Below are 17478 nucleotides of genomic sequence, written 5' to 3'. Positions count from 1 at the left end.
CCATGTTGTTTGTTTCTTTTATTTAACTAATCACCCTAAAATTACAAAAATTATCCTGTTGGTTTACAAAAAAATCTTAACTTAAAGCAAAGCTCATATTTTGTCATATGAATTATGGGTTTGTTATGGTTTTATTTTAGTATGGTGAGTTGATTGTGTTTTGTTTAGTCTAACAGTTGGACTGTTAAACATTTTCAAATGACCAAATCCAAAAATACGATCGATTTACATAAGGGCCAATTTTATAATTACTAAATATTTATTATTAAATGACATTAAAAAAAAATAGAAGAAAAAAGAGGATAAAATAGGTTTTTTTTTTAGAATTACGCATGTTAAATATCTAACGGAGTTAGACTAAACGGAGTGGGCTCGCTACATACACTCGCTAAGCTCGCTATGGGCTCTGGAACACCGCCCCCTAGCGCTCGCTAGGGGGGTCGCTAAGGGAGATCCGCTATGGAAGTAGCGAGAGGAGAGATAGCGTGTAGATGTGTTGTGATTGGTTGAAAACAAAGAAGCCGGAATTCATAGGAGCATAAATCGCTATACTTTCCATGATCCTCGTTCCAGTTCGTATCGGGTTACGATTTTGTTCCGAACGCATGTCGATAGATTGAGCGATTTCAAAATTAAACGGACCTTACCCTAATTTGCGTTTCTTGAACATCGGAATGACGATCTAGATCGTCGATTGAAGTTTGGGAACGCCGATTGAAGCCTCGAAACGGCGACTGAAACACCGTTTGTGAGCAACGCGACCCAGTATTTGGTAATTGAATCTCCCAATTTCCAGCAATATCTTTTTTGATTGCGTATATAAAGGGATAGCGATTCACTTGAGAAACCATATACACGATTTCAATTGATTAATTTAAGCCACTTTTTTGCTATTCAGTCGGCATATTTAGTAAACCAAAAAAAAATGATTTTATAGAATCAACGGCTGCATTAGAGTATTAATTGATTACACACAATTAATTATTAATTGATTACACAATTAATTTTTTCTAGGTAAACTAGCTAGGCCTATATATACATGCATCGATTTTCTTTTCTACCACAAATTCTCAATAGAAACAAAAGCAATCAAAGGCAAAGTTAGTTTTCCCAAGGAAAAAGAAATGGTATTTGGTAAAGATGAAAATAGCAGTGAAGATAAAGCATATTGAAGTAAATGAAGATGAAAATACAGAGAGAACATAAAGCATATTGAAGTAGAAGAAGATGAAAATAGAAGATAACACATTTGTAAACATTGCAAACAACATTTTATTATTTAATATTAATTGTTTGTATTTAAAAAAAATATAATTTAATTAAATTTAAAAGAAGAAAAAAAATATGGAGTGCTAGGACTGTTACTACTCCCTACCAAATACTAAGAATTAAGTGTTAAGAGGGAAAAATGATGTGACACTCAAAAATATGATGTGACAATGTGCTAAGAGTGTTACCACTCCCCTTAGTCTTAGTGAGCATGATCAAATTTACGAGACTCAAATTACTATTTTTCTGAAAACTTCAACCATCGTTTCTATAATTTTGTCATTAATTTATTAATTTATGACAAAACTGCAAAATTAGTCATCGTGGTTTGCAAAAAACAATGAAAATGATATAAAAATTTGTATGAAAGATTTAAAATCAGAAAATTTGTATGATTTTGGTCCCTGAAATATTTAAAAAGATTGTTTTAATATTTTTCTTCTTCTTTTTGGATGTTTTAATTAATTAGAAAAAAGACCTCTCTCTCTCATGTGTTCACCCCATGACCCCATTCTAATCTTCTCCAACGATCTCGCATAAAATAATATAATCAACAAATATCTCTCCCTCTTCGCACGACATGAATCTCTTTTCTCCCTCCATTTTTGTCTCTCTACGGGTGTGTTTGGGAGTGTTTTTCAATCTCAAAAGTGCTTATTCGCTTATAGATTTTTGAAAAAGAAGTTAAAAATTGTTTGGTTTAACTTTTGTGGTGAGAAAAGTTAAAAGTCAATAAGTTGGGTTTAAAAAGTGTTTGACTTAGACCCTGTTTGTTTAGCTCTTAATGCCTCTTAAAAAGAGGTACCTCTGATGAATCTATAAGATTCAGAGCGTTTGGCTAGGACTTAATTTGTCATCTTAATTGGAAAAAAAGGTCTGACCGAATCAGATGAAAACTCACGCCTGAAAAGAAAAAAGAGGACGCGTATCTTAATTTTTCCAATCCCTACCCTCGCCTCTTCTCTCTGTCATCAAAGAACACCCGCCTCTATCTTTCTTTCTTCTCATCGACGCACCATTCTCGATCTGCTCGACGTTCCTCTCTGCCATCGGTGGGCGTCGTGTCCGGCTCCAACCGTTGAGCTACAACCCTTCAGCATCGTCGCCGACTGCTGCATCATTCCTCCGGTTGCTACACCATTCCTCCATCCTCAATCTGTTAAGCTTCGATCTTCGGGTAATGTCTTCGATTTTCCTATTTCTCTTGCTATGTAATCGATTTTGCTTGAAATCAGAGCTTGTTTCTTTTGCTAGCGCATGAAATCAGAGTTCTTTTGCTTCGATTTTCCTATTTTTTTTTTCTAAAATCAGAGATGAAATTAGATGTCAAATTTTTCTATAGACGATACCCATATAAAATTAGATGTTAATTTTTTTTTGTGGATGTTAATTTTTTCTTTAGACGATATCCAGTTGTAGCCACCATTATGAAGCCTTTGTTTTCTTGATTTCTTGTTATATGCTTGAGATTTCATTTTAGATTCCTAGGGGTACCTTGCATACCAGTCGTGGCATAAGTTATTTCACATTTGCAATGGACAATAAAAGGACCTCACGTGGGAGTTCCTCGTCACTTTACTTGATGTGTTGAATAGGTTGGAACTAAAGATTGAAAGCTGGAGTTTTGAGGCAAGAATAAAAGAATGAAAGATTGTATGTTTGTTGGATGTGAAGTTTTTAGTGAATGCAAACATTTATTTATAAGTTGAATTTGTAAGTGATTATTTCTTGTTTAATGCAAGCCCTAATGTGGAAATTTTTGTTAAATTTGTGTTTTAAATTCGTGAACATATGTAGTGGATTAAATGTATGGTAAAATTTTTATATGTAAATGTGAATTTCTCAAGCTTTTGATGGATTTATTATTATTAATTATTATTTTTTAAACAAAGGGTAAAATGGTCATGTTTATCATTTAGCATAAAAATTCAGATGTTTCAACCAAACAATATGTTAAATGTTCAGATCTTAAAATTTCAGACCCTCTTAGAAATTCAGACCTCCTAAAATTTCAGATCTTAATAATTCAGATCATGCCAAACAGCCCCTTAGTTTTTTTAACGTAAAAAATGATAGGAAAATCTAAAAAGCTAAAAAGTCATAAAAAAGGTAGGATTTTGTAGCTTTCTGAAACTCCCTTATTTTGTTTATCCAAAAAGTTGTTTGAAAAATGCTTTTGAACAATCCAAACACTTTTTTTAGCTTATTAGCTTTTTGAAAAGCCAATAAGCTAATAAGCTAATTTGAGAAGCAATGCCAAACAACCACTACATGTATGTTTAAAATCCCCAAGACGATGACTGAGGCGGGACGACGAAGATAGCAACATCGTTCGAGCACTATGTAGGAGCATCGTCCGATCACCAAAGAGAGCGGTGAAACCACTTCAACTTTTGTGTAAGCAGATTTGGGAATCCGATGAATCCACTCCCTCTGTGTTTTATGTCTACCTGCAAGAAATTTAGTCCCCGATGACACTAACAGTTTTAGTTTTTAGGTATAGGAGATGCAATCCACTATTTCACAAGTAAGTACATTATAGCCAGATGAAGAGTTGAAACTTCCAATTAAGATGTTTGAAAAATCAAATGGGCTTAAATACAAAATTCAGGAGCTTTATTTGTTTATTTGTTTTTCTTTTTAATTAGATCTTAGTGTATGTAAGTGTGTATCTGAGTTGTAGGTTTTCAATGAGTTTATGTTGTAGTGACAAAGAACATGGTTTGGCATGCGGAATTAAAGTTTGCACAATGAACATGGTGATTTGGGTGTTCAAGAGATGTATTGAATATGTATTGTGTTACAAAAAGGGACATAGATCTACATCTACATAAATAACACACACTCACACACTCAAACCTTACACCTCTCAAGCACACCTCTACATGTGGTATGAACCCACTATTTATAGAGGTGTTTACATGTCTCTCTCTCACTCTCACTAACACATGTGTCTAAAGGCTAAGACACCACATGCAAGTGGGTCTACACAAGTCAACCCATTACAAAGTCATACATGAAGAACTTTGTACCCCAACATTCTCCCCCTCAAAGTTAGGAATGGATGACCCACTTCAAATCTTCCAAAATCGAGCATCTACGCGGTTCGAGCCTCAAAGGTGACACATGTCGAAACGAACTTCAATCTTCAATTCTTCCATGATTCTTCAATTTGGGCTCTAGGATGTGAGACCATACAAACCGAGCAGCAACGAATGATTAACTTCAAATAATCACCCAAAAGTTGCGCATAAAAACACATCCCAAAAATCTTCAATAAAACCAAACCCATTTCGAAAATAAATCATTTTCGAACTTCCAATTGCATCATTCCGTAAGCTTCAAAACTTCAAGATCACTTCGGTCTTCAAATCCGCGTAATATGAAAAATTCAAGTTCGAATTTCCATATAAAACTTCTCCCCCTTTTTATAATCGAAAATTGATTATAAAACTCCCTAGGAAAAAGAACGTGCTCTATTTGGAATTTTTCGTGTCAAAACTCCCCCTTAACATGTGGCATAAACTTTGTGCTTCAATCCGGAAAATCCAAAAAATATTGAATTTTTAGCTTCGTTCACGGATCGCCTTTGACAAAATTTCTCAAAAATGGGTAGAAATTGTCAATTTCAAAATTCTGCAGTGACCCGGTGCGCCCAAAACAGCCATATATGCAAAACTCTCCCCCTTTTCCAAAGCTGGGTAGAAAGCGTCAATTTGCACAGACTGCAGGGGCTTAAAATGCATTTTCTTCAATTTTAAGCAAAAACAGTCCTTTTTCGAATTTGTGTATGAACCGCCAAACATTCGAAGCCTCAGGGACTATTTTTGAAAATTCTGCCATTTGCACCAAACATACGAAGAATCCCCAAAATATTCAAAATTTCAGAAAATATTCGAATTTGGGTGAAAGGTGTCAAACATTCGAAACTTCAGAAAATATTCGAATTTGGGTGAAAAGTGTCAAATATTCGAAATTTTAGGGGCTGAATTCGAAGATTTTGCTTTTTGATCAAAATGTTCGAAGCCTTTTGCAAAACATTCGAAGCCTTGCCCCAACATTCGAAGTTAGACCATTTGTGTCACTTTATTAAAAGATCAGGGACCCAATTCGAAAATATTTGTTTTCTTCTTCAATGAACGAATTATAACAGGGAACGCTTCGTACGAAACGTGATCTCAGCATACTTCGTATGAAATTCTCAGGTACCAACACACACGATTTTTTTTTTTCACCCAAATGCACGAATTTTTAATTTTCTCTCCTCTTCCCAAAATTTTTCCCAAACACACGAATGCGAAGCGTTCGAAGCCTGATATATGAACAGTAATGAACAGTAACCCTTCTTACATTCAGATCATCCTTCGTTCCTTACATTCTTCCCCAAATCATCAATCCATAACACAGGAACGCTTCGTACATTCACCCAGTTCATCCAAATCAAAATTATAACAATCCAAACAATCGACCATACAAGAAAAGCTTCGATTGATCGACTCCAAACCATCGTCCATACAGGAACCCTTCGTTTATTAACAATCAAAATCATCTTCTCAAATCTTCGTTCTTTATCCCTTAGAATCAAAATCACCAATCACAGTCTTTGTTCTTAGATTAATCCCAAAATCAAAATTATCGATCAATGATATGAACAATCGATCACAGTTCTTCGTTATCAAAATTCAAATCAACAATCCAATAATTCTTTTAACACATAGACATCAAAAGAATCGAAGAAATTACAGTCGATCCAAGCTTCGCTTTTAACACATAGACATCAAATCATCGAGTCACAAACCCAAAACGAACGAAATTGAAATCCAGACTTCGAACATCGACTCCAAAATCGATCAAATCGTTCATTCCAAAATCAAATTTTTGCACATCTATCCCAAATATCAATTCTTCGAATTCAATAACCAAGCCATCGACACTTGACTGCAATCTAGATCGTCGATATCACAGTTCTTCCCCAAAACAAAACTTCAATCGATCGACTCTAAGAATCACAAACATATAAAATCAACTTCGATTTCAAGATGTACACATCGAATCGATCATATCCAGATCATCTATTAACTGGTTTTGAAATCAATTAGCCCAAACATCAAAAGATCAACAAACCAGCGATCAACAAATCGTCAAAATTAAAATCAAAATCAATCATCGATTTGATTCCCCATACCAAGAAACAAATGCGACTCATAAATCGATTTTGAGTTGAGTGGAGAACAGAAAGATTCGGAAAAAAAAATTCACGAATTCTTCAAGAAACATCGATAGTCAACTCCCTATTTGACATTGAATACGAATTCAACACCATAAAACTTGATTTCACTTTATCATTAATTTTTAGAAACAACAAAGTGAAATCGGAACTGAAGATTAAGAAGATGATGATCGATTATTCAACTTAGTAAAATGAGCGACCATGAACCAGGAACAAGAATTTGGGCTCAAACAGTAACTGATTAATGGACTCAAGATTAAATCAAAACAAAATTATATGTTTGATTTGGGCTTATGAATCCAATCCGATGAACAGTAAGAGATATCGTATATTAAACGAACTTTGGGCTTCATGAACAGTAAGATTGATTTTGTTTTTGGTTGGCTTGATCTAATCAAAAAAAAATTTATTGGATCACACAACGGGGTTTTTCAACAAAAAATTGATCCAATGAATCAAAACGATGAAAAATTTAAAACGCAACGCACGATTTAATGATTACGAGAGATCATAGAGAGAGACTCACCAAAATTGCTCAAAATTGTGACAAAAATTGCCAAACCGAGAATCGTTCTTCAAATATCACCTTGATCTTGAAGACCCGCTCTGATACCAATTGTAGTGACAAAGAACATGGTTTGGCATGCGGAATTAAAGTTTGCACAATGAACATGGTGATTTGGGTGTTTAAGAGATGTATTGAATATGTATTGTGTTACAAAAAGGGACATAGATCTACATCTACATAAATAACACACTCACACACTCAAACTTTACACCTCTCAAGCACACCTCTACATGTGGTATGAACCCACTATTTATAGAGGTGTTTACATGTCTCTCTCTCACTCTCACTAACACATGTGTCTAAAGGCTAAGGCACCACATGCAAGTGGGTCTACACAAGTCAACCCATTACAAAGTCATACATGAAGAACTTTGTACCCCAACATATGTATACCCATGTGTGTGTATATTGGTTATGTTTTAGTTGTAGGTTTTTATTGTGTGTGAATGTGTTTGCATTTGCAACCAAAAAGGTTATTTGTGTGTGTTAATGAGAGGGAGAGCGAATTAGAATGTACGAAAGAAATAATAGAAGTAGGAGATTGGATGGGTGTGATTAGAGTAATGCAAAGTCGTCGGAAAGAGGGTGAGGAAGTGGATATGGCTGTAAACGAATACGAACAAGGGGTTTGTTCATGTTCGTTCGTTTAAGTTAGTCAAACTAACAAACGAACACAGACGGATAAACGAACGAGTTTTTTTGTTCATGTTCGTTCATTTAACAAATTACGCTGTTCATGTTCGTTCGTTTATGTTCGTGAATATACTAAAAGAACATAAATGAACAAAGATAAACAAACACAATTGAACATATATAAACATAGACAAACATATAATATAGTAATGTAATAAAAAAGTAAAAAACAATTGAACATATATGAACATAAGTAAACTCAAACGAACGAACATAAACGAACGTTCACGAACATAAATGAATGAACGAGACCATTGTTCATGTTCGTTCGTTTAACTAAAGAACGAGAATTTGTTTTCATTTTTGTTCATTTATTAAATAAATAAATATAAACGAACTTTCTGCCGAACGGTTCGCAGAACGTTTGGTTTGTTTACAGGCCTAGAAGTGGTGTTTCAAGGAAGAGGGTGGTATGAGCTCTGAGATCATTTATAGTATAGTTATAATTAGTGGCCATTTTTTATTTTATAATTACAAAATCATTAAGGAAATATAAAAAATACAAAAAAGAAAATTTGCAGTTTTATGTTGATTAATCTACACATCTAAATAAAAAATATATATTTTTGACAACAAATATAATTTACTCCTAAGCTACTCTTGAATCCACCTATGTCCCAAGGAGACTTAACCATTAAACTTAAAAAAAAAGAAAAAAAGAACTTTGTGGATTTTACTCTTCCATTTCCTCAAAATTATCATTACTAAATATAGTAATGAAAAAAATATAAATCAAATAAACTAATTCAAATCTGAAATTTCTCCATTTTGGACCGGATCTTCTCCTCCAATATCGAAACCTCCATCTCCAACCCAAAAACCCGGTTCAACGCCTCCATATTTTCAAGTATGTCATCCAAATCCCGACCTTCATTTTCATCACATCTCAAATGTTGCATAGGCCCATGAAGAATCTTATTCACTATCCCTTTACTAAGATCATGAATCGCTTTCTGATTTTTCTTCGATAATTCCCCACCCATTTTTTCTAAACATTTTTCCATTTCACTCGCTCTAATTCTCTCACCATATGCTCTAAGTTTCTTGATTGTCGACACTGTTTCTAAAGAATCTTTCCAACTTTCAAACTCTTTCATTTCTTCTAGAATGATCGATCGAGCTTCTACAACCTTCCGGAACCTCTCCCGTTTGTTGGATTCCACCACTTCCTTCAAATCATCCACGTTATAAACACGAGCTCCTTCAACATCCGATACACACGACTCCACATTTCTTGGAACCGATATATCTATAAACAACCTTTGATTCACGGGGAATCCTCGGACTTGATCTTTTGTGAAAATTAAGGTTTCCGAAGCCGTACAGGTGAAAATAACATCGGAATTTGACGCGTACGAGGTTAAATCCGATAAAGGTCGATAAACAATCTCGATATTATCAAATTCCTCGCGTATTTTTGACACTTTATCTTCGGTTCTATTCACAACAACAATCTTTTTGCAGCCTTTTGAAATTAGATGTTTGATGACGAGGTTTCCCATTTTGCCGGCTCCAACTACTAGAACTTTTACGGAAGCCAAAGAATGTTCCGGAAGCTTCATGTGGGCGAGTTCCACGGCGGCTGAACTGACGGAAACCGACCCGGATGAGATTTGGGTCTCGGTTCTGACCCGTTTTCCTACTGTGATTGCGTGCTTAAATAACCCACTGATTTTTCTATCGAACCCCGGGACTCCTTGACCCACTTTTACAACGTGTTTGACTTGAGAAAGAATTTGACCTTCTCCTAGAACTAAGGAATCAAGCCCTGAAGATACCTCGAATAGGTGTTTTGTGGCTTCTCTTTCGTATAGCAAGAATTGATGCTGACGTATATCGGAAATTGGAACCCCACTAATCTGCAAAAGGAATGTTAAATATGGTGATAACAGATAACAGATAACAAATAACAGATAACAGACAGACAATAACATAGGTAACACCGTTACCGTTAACTGTTAACATTTAACAGTGAAGATGTTAAATTTAACCCTTTAACAGAGTTAACTGTTAACAGTTAGCATGTTAACCGTTAATAGTTAACTTATCTGTTAAAAGGTAACCGGTTAACATGTTAACTGTTAACATTTAACAGAGTTAACTGTTAACTATTAACATTTAACTGTTAACATGTTAACTATTAATAGTTAACTTATTTGTTAACAACAGTTAACGGTTAACCGTTAACATGTTAACGGTTAAACCTTTTAACAAGTAGCCTATTAACAAGTAACATTGTTTGTCCACTAGAAAGAAAGATATGTATATTGGTATATGGTAAGTACTTTTGACATCCATTCGGTGATTTCTTTAACCCCACGATGTTGGGAGAGGGCTACTGCATATATTTCCATCCTGTTGCAAGTGCTAAGAACAGCGGCTTCTTCTATATGATTCAAGGCACATAATTCAGTGATTGCTTGAGGCAATTCTGCTTCTGGAATGGAAAGTTTTTCACGGATTTCAACTGGTGCTGTGTGAAAACTAAGGCCCACCACCATAATACCACTTTTTTCCTTTGTGTATCCTGCAAAATACAGAAAAAGGTATGATTATAATTAACTAAAGATCAAAAAGTAAATATACTTCTATTTGTCTATGATATCAGATTATATGGATCACATGAATTGCTTTGGAAATTTCAGAATTAATCTCCTGAAGTGCAGATCCATATCCGCATATTTCTAAAGAGAACCATATGAAAGTGATAGAAGAATCATTCATTCCAATAATAGATATATGCTTTCATGAAAAGATTTTCTAAGAACAGCTCTTCAAATATGCTTTCCTTTGGACAAAAGAAAAGGATCGGACAAAAAAAGGAATGATCATAAGTTCATGACATAATTCAGAAAATTTTGGTCTTTCAATAATTCAATTTGATCTAGGTCAACTGATTGCATGAAGAGAAATTTTGTCTACATCAATTTTAGTGATCACAAAATATAACAACAGGCGTAAAATAAAGTGAAAACTGAAAACTCACTTTCAGCAGCAGACGTCTTGAGAAGCTCAAATGCAGAAAAACTGGACGATTTCGATACCGATTCCGATCTCGAGTCAGAACCCGACGCTGCCTCGCATTTTAGGTTTACAACTCCTGATCTTCTATCAGAACTGAATTTCCCAACATTAACTGGTTTAAAATTCACGCGAATCCGAGAACCGACATAAGGCAAAGAAGAAGATGCGGTTGAATTACAATGGAGATTGATCATCGTGTTGGAATTGGAATTAAAACCGGAATCATGAAGAACTGCTGAATTGACGAAACGACTCGAAACCACCACCATTATAGAGAGTAGAGACTCAGCGACCTTAACAAACCCTATAAATTGAGATCAGATTAGGTGGATGTGGGGAGGTTGAAGAAATAGAGAGGATTAGTTGAACAGAATCTGTCAATTTGATTGAATATGAAATGGTGCGGCATTTTTGACTAGGTGTTTGTCGTTAGGCCCCCACACGCCTGCTTTTCAAGAAGTACTAGAACAGAAGACTTCATCCTTGAGAACGTGACTGTTTGACTTTTTGTTGGAGTTGACCCAATTTTATTCCATTGATTTGCAAAAGTAGTCCCTGAAAAATATTTCACTTTGCACTTTTGTTGCTAACAAAAATCTTCTTACATTTGTTCCATTATGAACTAATTAAAATCACATTCAAGTCCTTGTCGATTGCTAATAATGACCGTTGTTCCAAAAATTGAACCGTTAGTCCACCTGTTTAACCATCTCAAAAAATAACAAGGGGCATCTTGATGGTATCAGTAGGGACGGACGTAGACTTCGTATCGTAGTAGGGATGACACATGAAATTTCAGTAATGACATAATAATAGAAAAAAAAAATCAAAAATATTTATACTACGTACAGAAAAACCAGGCGTTGCCGGTGTAACTACGGATACCATAGTAAAACCAACATTGGGTATCAGAGTTTGTCAGCAAGATGACTTACAGTTAGAGAATGTTTCATTTATTAATAACAATTGTACCATGAACCGGTTATTATCATATTGGCCAATTTCTTGTTAATTGTCATGCTTATAGTGTTGATAGATGATATTAGAACAATAGATTTTTAGAACTTTTTAATATTGTATTATGTTTTTAAAATATAAAAGTATATATTTATTACTCTTTTTATTTTTAAAACATTTTATGTTATGAAAATTTACTAAAATACAAATGATATGTTTAAAAATGTATAGTTAAAAAACATTGTAAATATGATATATTGATATTCGATGATGGAAATATTAAAGTATGAATACGACATGAAGAATATAATGAAAAGAATATAATGGTTTCTCATTTTTATCTCTATCCCACGTTGGTGGGAACAAAGAAAATAAAAGTGCCATAATGTTTATATATTCAATTCCTCTTTAATTATCTATTGTAGTCCCACATTGGTCGAGAGCCTTTAAATAAAGCACGCGTAGGCTTATAAGTAGAAAATAGACTATACTCCTACTCTTTATTTCATATTAGTGATTTTTTCGTTAGCTAATTAATTTATTCATTTAGTTTTGTTTACTGTTATTTTTTTTTATTGTTTATGATTTATTCTTTCAATAATTTTAAGTTTATTAAGTGAAAATAAATGAAATGCTTCTTTTCTTTGACATAGCTCATTAAATGGTCAAAATGTATATGTAGATTTAGACTCTTAAATTTTTTTGTAGTTCTTGCTATGATCGACCTTATGTGAAAATCTTTTACTGCATCGATTAGGAGAGGGTATTATTTGATACTACAATAAGTATATTTAATAGTTTATAGAAAGTTGAGAAATATCTTCAAATTTGAAAATATATTGGTGGATTCTAACAAGTGTATTGACACAAACATGGTGCACTAGGAAGCATAGGTTCTAAGCATTTCCCAACGCCATTCTTGAATCGATTTGAACATCTTTCATTGCAACAACCCATGAGGCAATTGTGGTTACATAATCCCAGTATAGTCTGACAACTACTCTTCATTGTTTTTGGCATTTGCACTGAATGGCTAGTGACACTGATGTCTGTCGACCCCCTTCTAGCATCATGGCTCATTGTAGATCCCGACACTTGTAAGATAATAGAAAACAAAGAGAGTTAGATATATGAATCCAAAACGTTATTTTGGGAGTCCGACATTGGCTAGACATAGTAATATCTATCTTAATTTCTAGGTGTCTTAGAGTCTTATATTTCTCCTTAAAAGCTCTATTGGAGAAAAAAGATGAAGGGCTCCATAAATGTAACATTGACAAAAAGAACGTAAATGAGATTTACCAAGAAAACTTGCAAGAAGTTGGAGAACTATGATGAGTTGAATTTGTGTTGAAGTAGTTGCCTTGGTCATCGCCATCTCTAGACAACCAAATGCTCAAGCCGTTTAATTTATAAGTAAAGTGAATGGTGGTGAATGGTGATATGATTTGGCCTTATATAGTGGCCTACATGTTATCTTTTACTAAAAAGCAATAAGATTCGTAATCTTTTATTTGCTTTTGGTGCCAAAAATATCCACCGTTTTTAAATTTACGATTTTTTAATTATTGTAAAGGTAATATGTGAGTTTAATTTCATATATAGTATAATAGTAAAGATATATTTTATACCTTAAATTAACATCATTTAAATATCTTTCTTAAATTATTCCTATTTCACATAATATATTTGTTTCTTCATGTAAGCTAATAAGCATTGATACCATTTCCGTCATTTTACATCGTCTATAAATATATAATGTTTCTTTTTTATTTATTTATTTTTCTATCATCAATGTTTTTAAAACAACTAATTTGCACACCTATTATATTATCCTAAATCTACAAATTTTGTCTCCAATAAGACTTAGAATTCTCCATATTTTACTGATTGGTTCTATGAATTTCTGATACCGTTGAGCCACTTATGACATCATATAGTAAAGATTGAGTATGTAGCATGGGCTCCCTAAAACCAATGTTATACATGCTAGCCCAATATTTCTTGTTCAAATTAAAACTATGTAGGTTAAAAGTTATTTGGAATTTAGTTTTGTAGGTATCCGGTATACAAAATAATTATAAGTCAATCTCTCCATAACATCGGGGCAAGTTTTTTGACATTCTATTCTTTGCCAAAGCCATTAAAAAGTAAATCACTAATTCACCATCCATATATGTAGTTTGTATGGGTTGATCACAAAATGTTGTCATTTACCATTCAGGCGGAGGTGGTGATTGGTTGAACCCTCGTGGCTCGACATTAAGAGGTTTAAATATACATAACGTAATGTTTGTTGTTGAAATTGATCTTTGTGCTTTATATTTACAATTTCAAGAATTATGAGTGAACCAATTTGGAGTTCATGGCGCTAAGAAAATCAACTCCCTCATTCACTCAACTAAAAATTCGCTCTTCATAATCATCTTTGACCGAGTTACAATTAAGAATTCTTGAACGTATAACAAGAAGCCAAAGAATAGTAAAAATAGTTCACATTGCATTTGGTCTTCTTGAACCTCATTTTGTCGGACCACGAGGGTGCTACCAATTGCCATTGTACCTAGATGGTCAATGGCAACATTTCAACATCGACCGAAACAAACTTTGAGGTGAAAGCATCATTGAGAGAGGGTGGTAATATAAGGATTTACTTCTTAGTGGCGTTGACAAGGAATGGAAGGTCAAAAAATAGGCATCAACGTTCCGAAGAGATAGGCAAAAATTTATTCTGTATATTGGGAACCTACAAAGTTTAATTACTTTTTTTTTTTTTTTTTTTTTTCATAATGTTAAAAATAGATAAATAGTAAAAATTAAATATAAAAAGTGTTAATTTTTAATAGGCTTACATGTAATAAACAATTTTTTTTTCTTTAATTTGCTTATTTGCAATTTTTCGAATTTACAACATTGCATTTTGAATCTATCAAATTATGATAATGTTATTTAAATATTTATTAATTTCATTGATATAATAGGATATTTTTTTAAAGTGTTATATTTTAATACCGAGAAAGTTATGATAGGCTTAGAAGGTTTTTTTTCCTCTGAAATATGTCTTTATAAATAAATAAAATTTAAAATACAATTTTACAATGAAAATAAAAATAAATTATTATAATTTATAATATACTTGAAATAAAAAATAAGATATTATCATATATAAAAATAAAATTACATTTTGCTAAACTCATCTAGGAAACTTTCAGTTATTCCCCTTCTTTTTATTATTTTCCTCGACAAGCCCCTATTTTTCTGATCCCGCAACCCTCTTTTCCTCTTCCGTCATCATTGAAGAACACATGTACAGACAGAACCAAACATCTAAACTCTGACCTCAAATGCCCTTTAAGCTTCACAAATCGTCAATGGTGATCAAATCCATCTCTAATTATTCATGTACCCCAGCAAACATTCTTCTTTCTACCATGAGAAAACACACCACGACATTTACCATAGTAGATTTCAACCTCTATTTAGGGTTTTCTTCAATTAGATCAGAAAAATAGAAACCCGATAACGATCCCCGCTTGAAATTCATCTGTTTTGTTTGATTTTTGATTTATCTCATGGATGAAGCTGATGAAACGAGAGTTGAATCGCTTCATATGCAGGGACTAATTGTAAACAAATCATATCTTTAAGGACGTAAGTGCAAATTACCTTGTTAAGTGCCATGTCGATTGATAAACAGATTTTCCCGCATTTTTTCTTCTTACTTCGATTCCTCCGTATAAAACCCTGGAAATCACATCACGAATTCACGCATCCCACAAATTTCGTCGCCATTCTTCATGTTCGTCTTCTTCAAGAAAATGGAGCCAATTCCAGTAGGGGACAGATATGCGAACGCCAAAATTGAAGAACCAAATCTGCGATTGCCTAAAGCATTACTGAAACCTCCCACTGAACTCACTGATGATCTCAGTTATTTGAAAATTTTCGGTAAGAACTTCAAAATATCTTTAGGAAATTGTATGAAATCATCGCCATTTCTTCTGTTTTTGTATTATTCCATGTTCACGACGTTGATAAATGTTTTTTTTTTCCTTTTCTGTTGACGTTTCATGGAGAATTTCGATTAGATCTCAAGAGAGTTCTGTTTTGTTGTGTTATTTGACATCAATTCTGTTTTATTTGATCTAATTGCTTGATTTCGTCACAATGAAGTTGTAATCAGTGATTTCTCATATACAATCATCAAAATCCTATATCAAACCAGATTGTTTTCAGAAGGTTTCTCATGTATCAAACACTCAGATTGGTTACAAACATGTTGATCAAGAAGAAATTAACCATAAATGCATAAATTTGTCTGTATTTGTGTGTTTGAGGTAATGTATCAGAGTGATTTACCTGTTATTCTCTTGGAAGAATTTCATTTTTTCTCTGATTGTCAGAAGAGAATACTCGGAAAGCTCAACAGCTAGCTGAAGCAGTTGCTTCAGGGGCCAAACTTGATAGAAAAGTATACAGAATTCGTAATAAAGAAGTATGTGAAACCTCAAATTCCATAATATTCCACAAATATCGAGAACTCAATTCACATTCATAAAACATATCCTGCTATTTTTCCATTGACAGCTTGTGAAAGCCATTGGGGAAGAATATGAAATAATGAAACTGATTCACAGAGTCTCAAAAGCCACAATTGGGCTAATAGCTGATGCTGAAACCAATCTTTATAGTCATTCATATCTGGATTTGTTGGGCACTGTTGAAGAAGTTCAAACTGCTGAAGAACTCATCCTAGATGAAATCCTAGCAGTTATATAACTAAATTAACCTATTTTTTCTGAAAACTATTTCCTTTTTTGGTTTATTTTTTATACTTAATGTGGTTATGACTAATTGTTTGTAGACATATAGCAGTGTGAGTTTTCCAGTAATTCTAATGCCACCAACTGTATACCATGACCAAATGATCATCCCTGCCCAAAAGGTGCATGACATATAATTATATAAATATGCTCTTAAAAATAATTTTTTTTATTTTGTTTTTGTGAAGGTTTGATTTTTGTTTGTGATCTGTTTATATATATAGGTTGTTCATATTGATGGAATTTATGGGAGTAGTTATGTGAGAATGGAAATGGAGTCTGGTGCATGGATAAAGGTTTGTTTTTTAATTTTATATATATAAAGGTTTATTAATTTTTATTTTTGTGAATAAATAGAGTAGACTGATTAAAATGAAAGCATATTTTGATCAGGTTGGAAAAAATCCAGGTGGTTCTGGAGGAGAGAAATTAGTGAACATATTTGGTCCACGTGAGAATGTTATCAAGGCCATGTGGTTAATTCAGTCAGTAATCTGTGAGGTGAATTATTATTATTATTTTTAATTGATTAAAAAGTGGATGTATAAATGGGGTTAATTTTGTATGTTGCAGGAGTACTAAAGATAAAGAAGCAAGTTGTGGTGAAGAAGCATCAATGGATTAGGTTATAATGAAATTGTGTCCCATAAAGGGATTTCCCCTTAACCCTTGTATCGAGTTTTGCAAGATAATAAGACTGACTTTGTGGTTTTCTCCAAAGGGTTTGTTTGATTGTTTTCACAGTGTGTTTTGTTCTTCATTTTATTCTTCAAATATCACGAGTTTCAAGCCTACAATGTTTGATCAACTTTCTTGAACCTAATGGGGTTCTTCCTTTGTTGATATGTCAATCAAAAGATAACCATTGATAAAGCTATAAACTAAAAAAAGTGACAATTTTTTAAACATTTTTT

At 33.4% G+C, this 17478-nt stretch overlaps 2 protein-coding genes and 1 long non-coding RNA gene across 3 annotated transcripts; 1 reads left to right on the top strand and 2 right to left on the bottom strand.

Moving 5' to 3' along the window:
• Positions 1-8260: 8260 nt before the first annotated feature.
• LOC145137541 (glutamyl-tRNA reductase 2-like) lies at positions 8261-11184 on the bottom strand. Its single transcript, XM_079071671.1, has 3 exons — positions 10747-11184; positions 10046-10287; positions 8261-9619 (listed from the first exon to the last, which is right to left on the bottom strand). The coding sequence occupies exons 1-3, from the start codon at positions 11051-11053 to the stop codon at positions 8507-8509; spliced, it is 1662 nt and encodes a 553-aa protein (XP_078927797.1). The 5' UTR covers positions 11054-11184; the 3' UTR covers positions 8261-8506.
• Positions 11185-12558: 1374 nt separating this feature from the next.
• On the bottom strand, positions 12559-13158 carry LOC145135653 (uncharacterized). The gene is made up of 2 exons (XR_013719947.1): positions 13044-13158; positions 12559-12835 (listed from the first exon to the last, which is right to left on the bottom strand). It is a non-coding gene; the product is annotated as an uncharacterized LOC145135653 (long non-coding RNA).
• A 1877-nt stretch (positions 13159-15035) lies between these two features.
• On the top strand, positions 15036-17226 carry LOC145141043 (uncharacterized). The gene is made up of 7 exons (XM_079074392.1): positions 15036-15689; positions 16145-16236; positions 16329-16511; positions 16606-16686; positions 16789-16860; positions 16958-17065; positions 17138-17226. Exons 1-7 carry the CDS (start codon positions 15539-15541, stop codon positions 17144-17146), a joined length of 696 nt encoding a protein of 231 aa, XP_078930518.1. The 5' UTR covers positions 15036-15538; the 3' UTR covers positions 17147-17226.
• The last annotated feature ends 252 nt before the right edge of the window (positions 17227-17478 follow it).

Source organism: Lactuca virosa, chromosome 9 (genome assembly GCF_052849685.1).
Source record: "Lactuca virosa cultivar CGN04683 chromosome 9, Lactuca_virosa_CGN04683_v6, whole genome shotgun sequence".
Classification (NCBI taxonomy): domain Eukaryota; kingdom Viridiplantae; phylum Streptophyta; class Magnoliopsida; order Asterales; family Asteraceae; genus Lactuca; species Lactuca virosa.
Note: the sequence above shows the minus strand (reverse complement) of the source record. Positions and strands in the feature narration are given on the sequence as shown.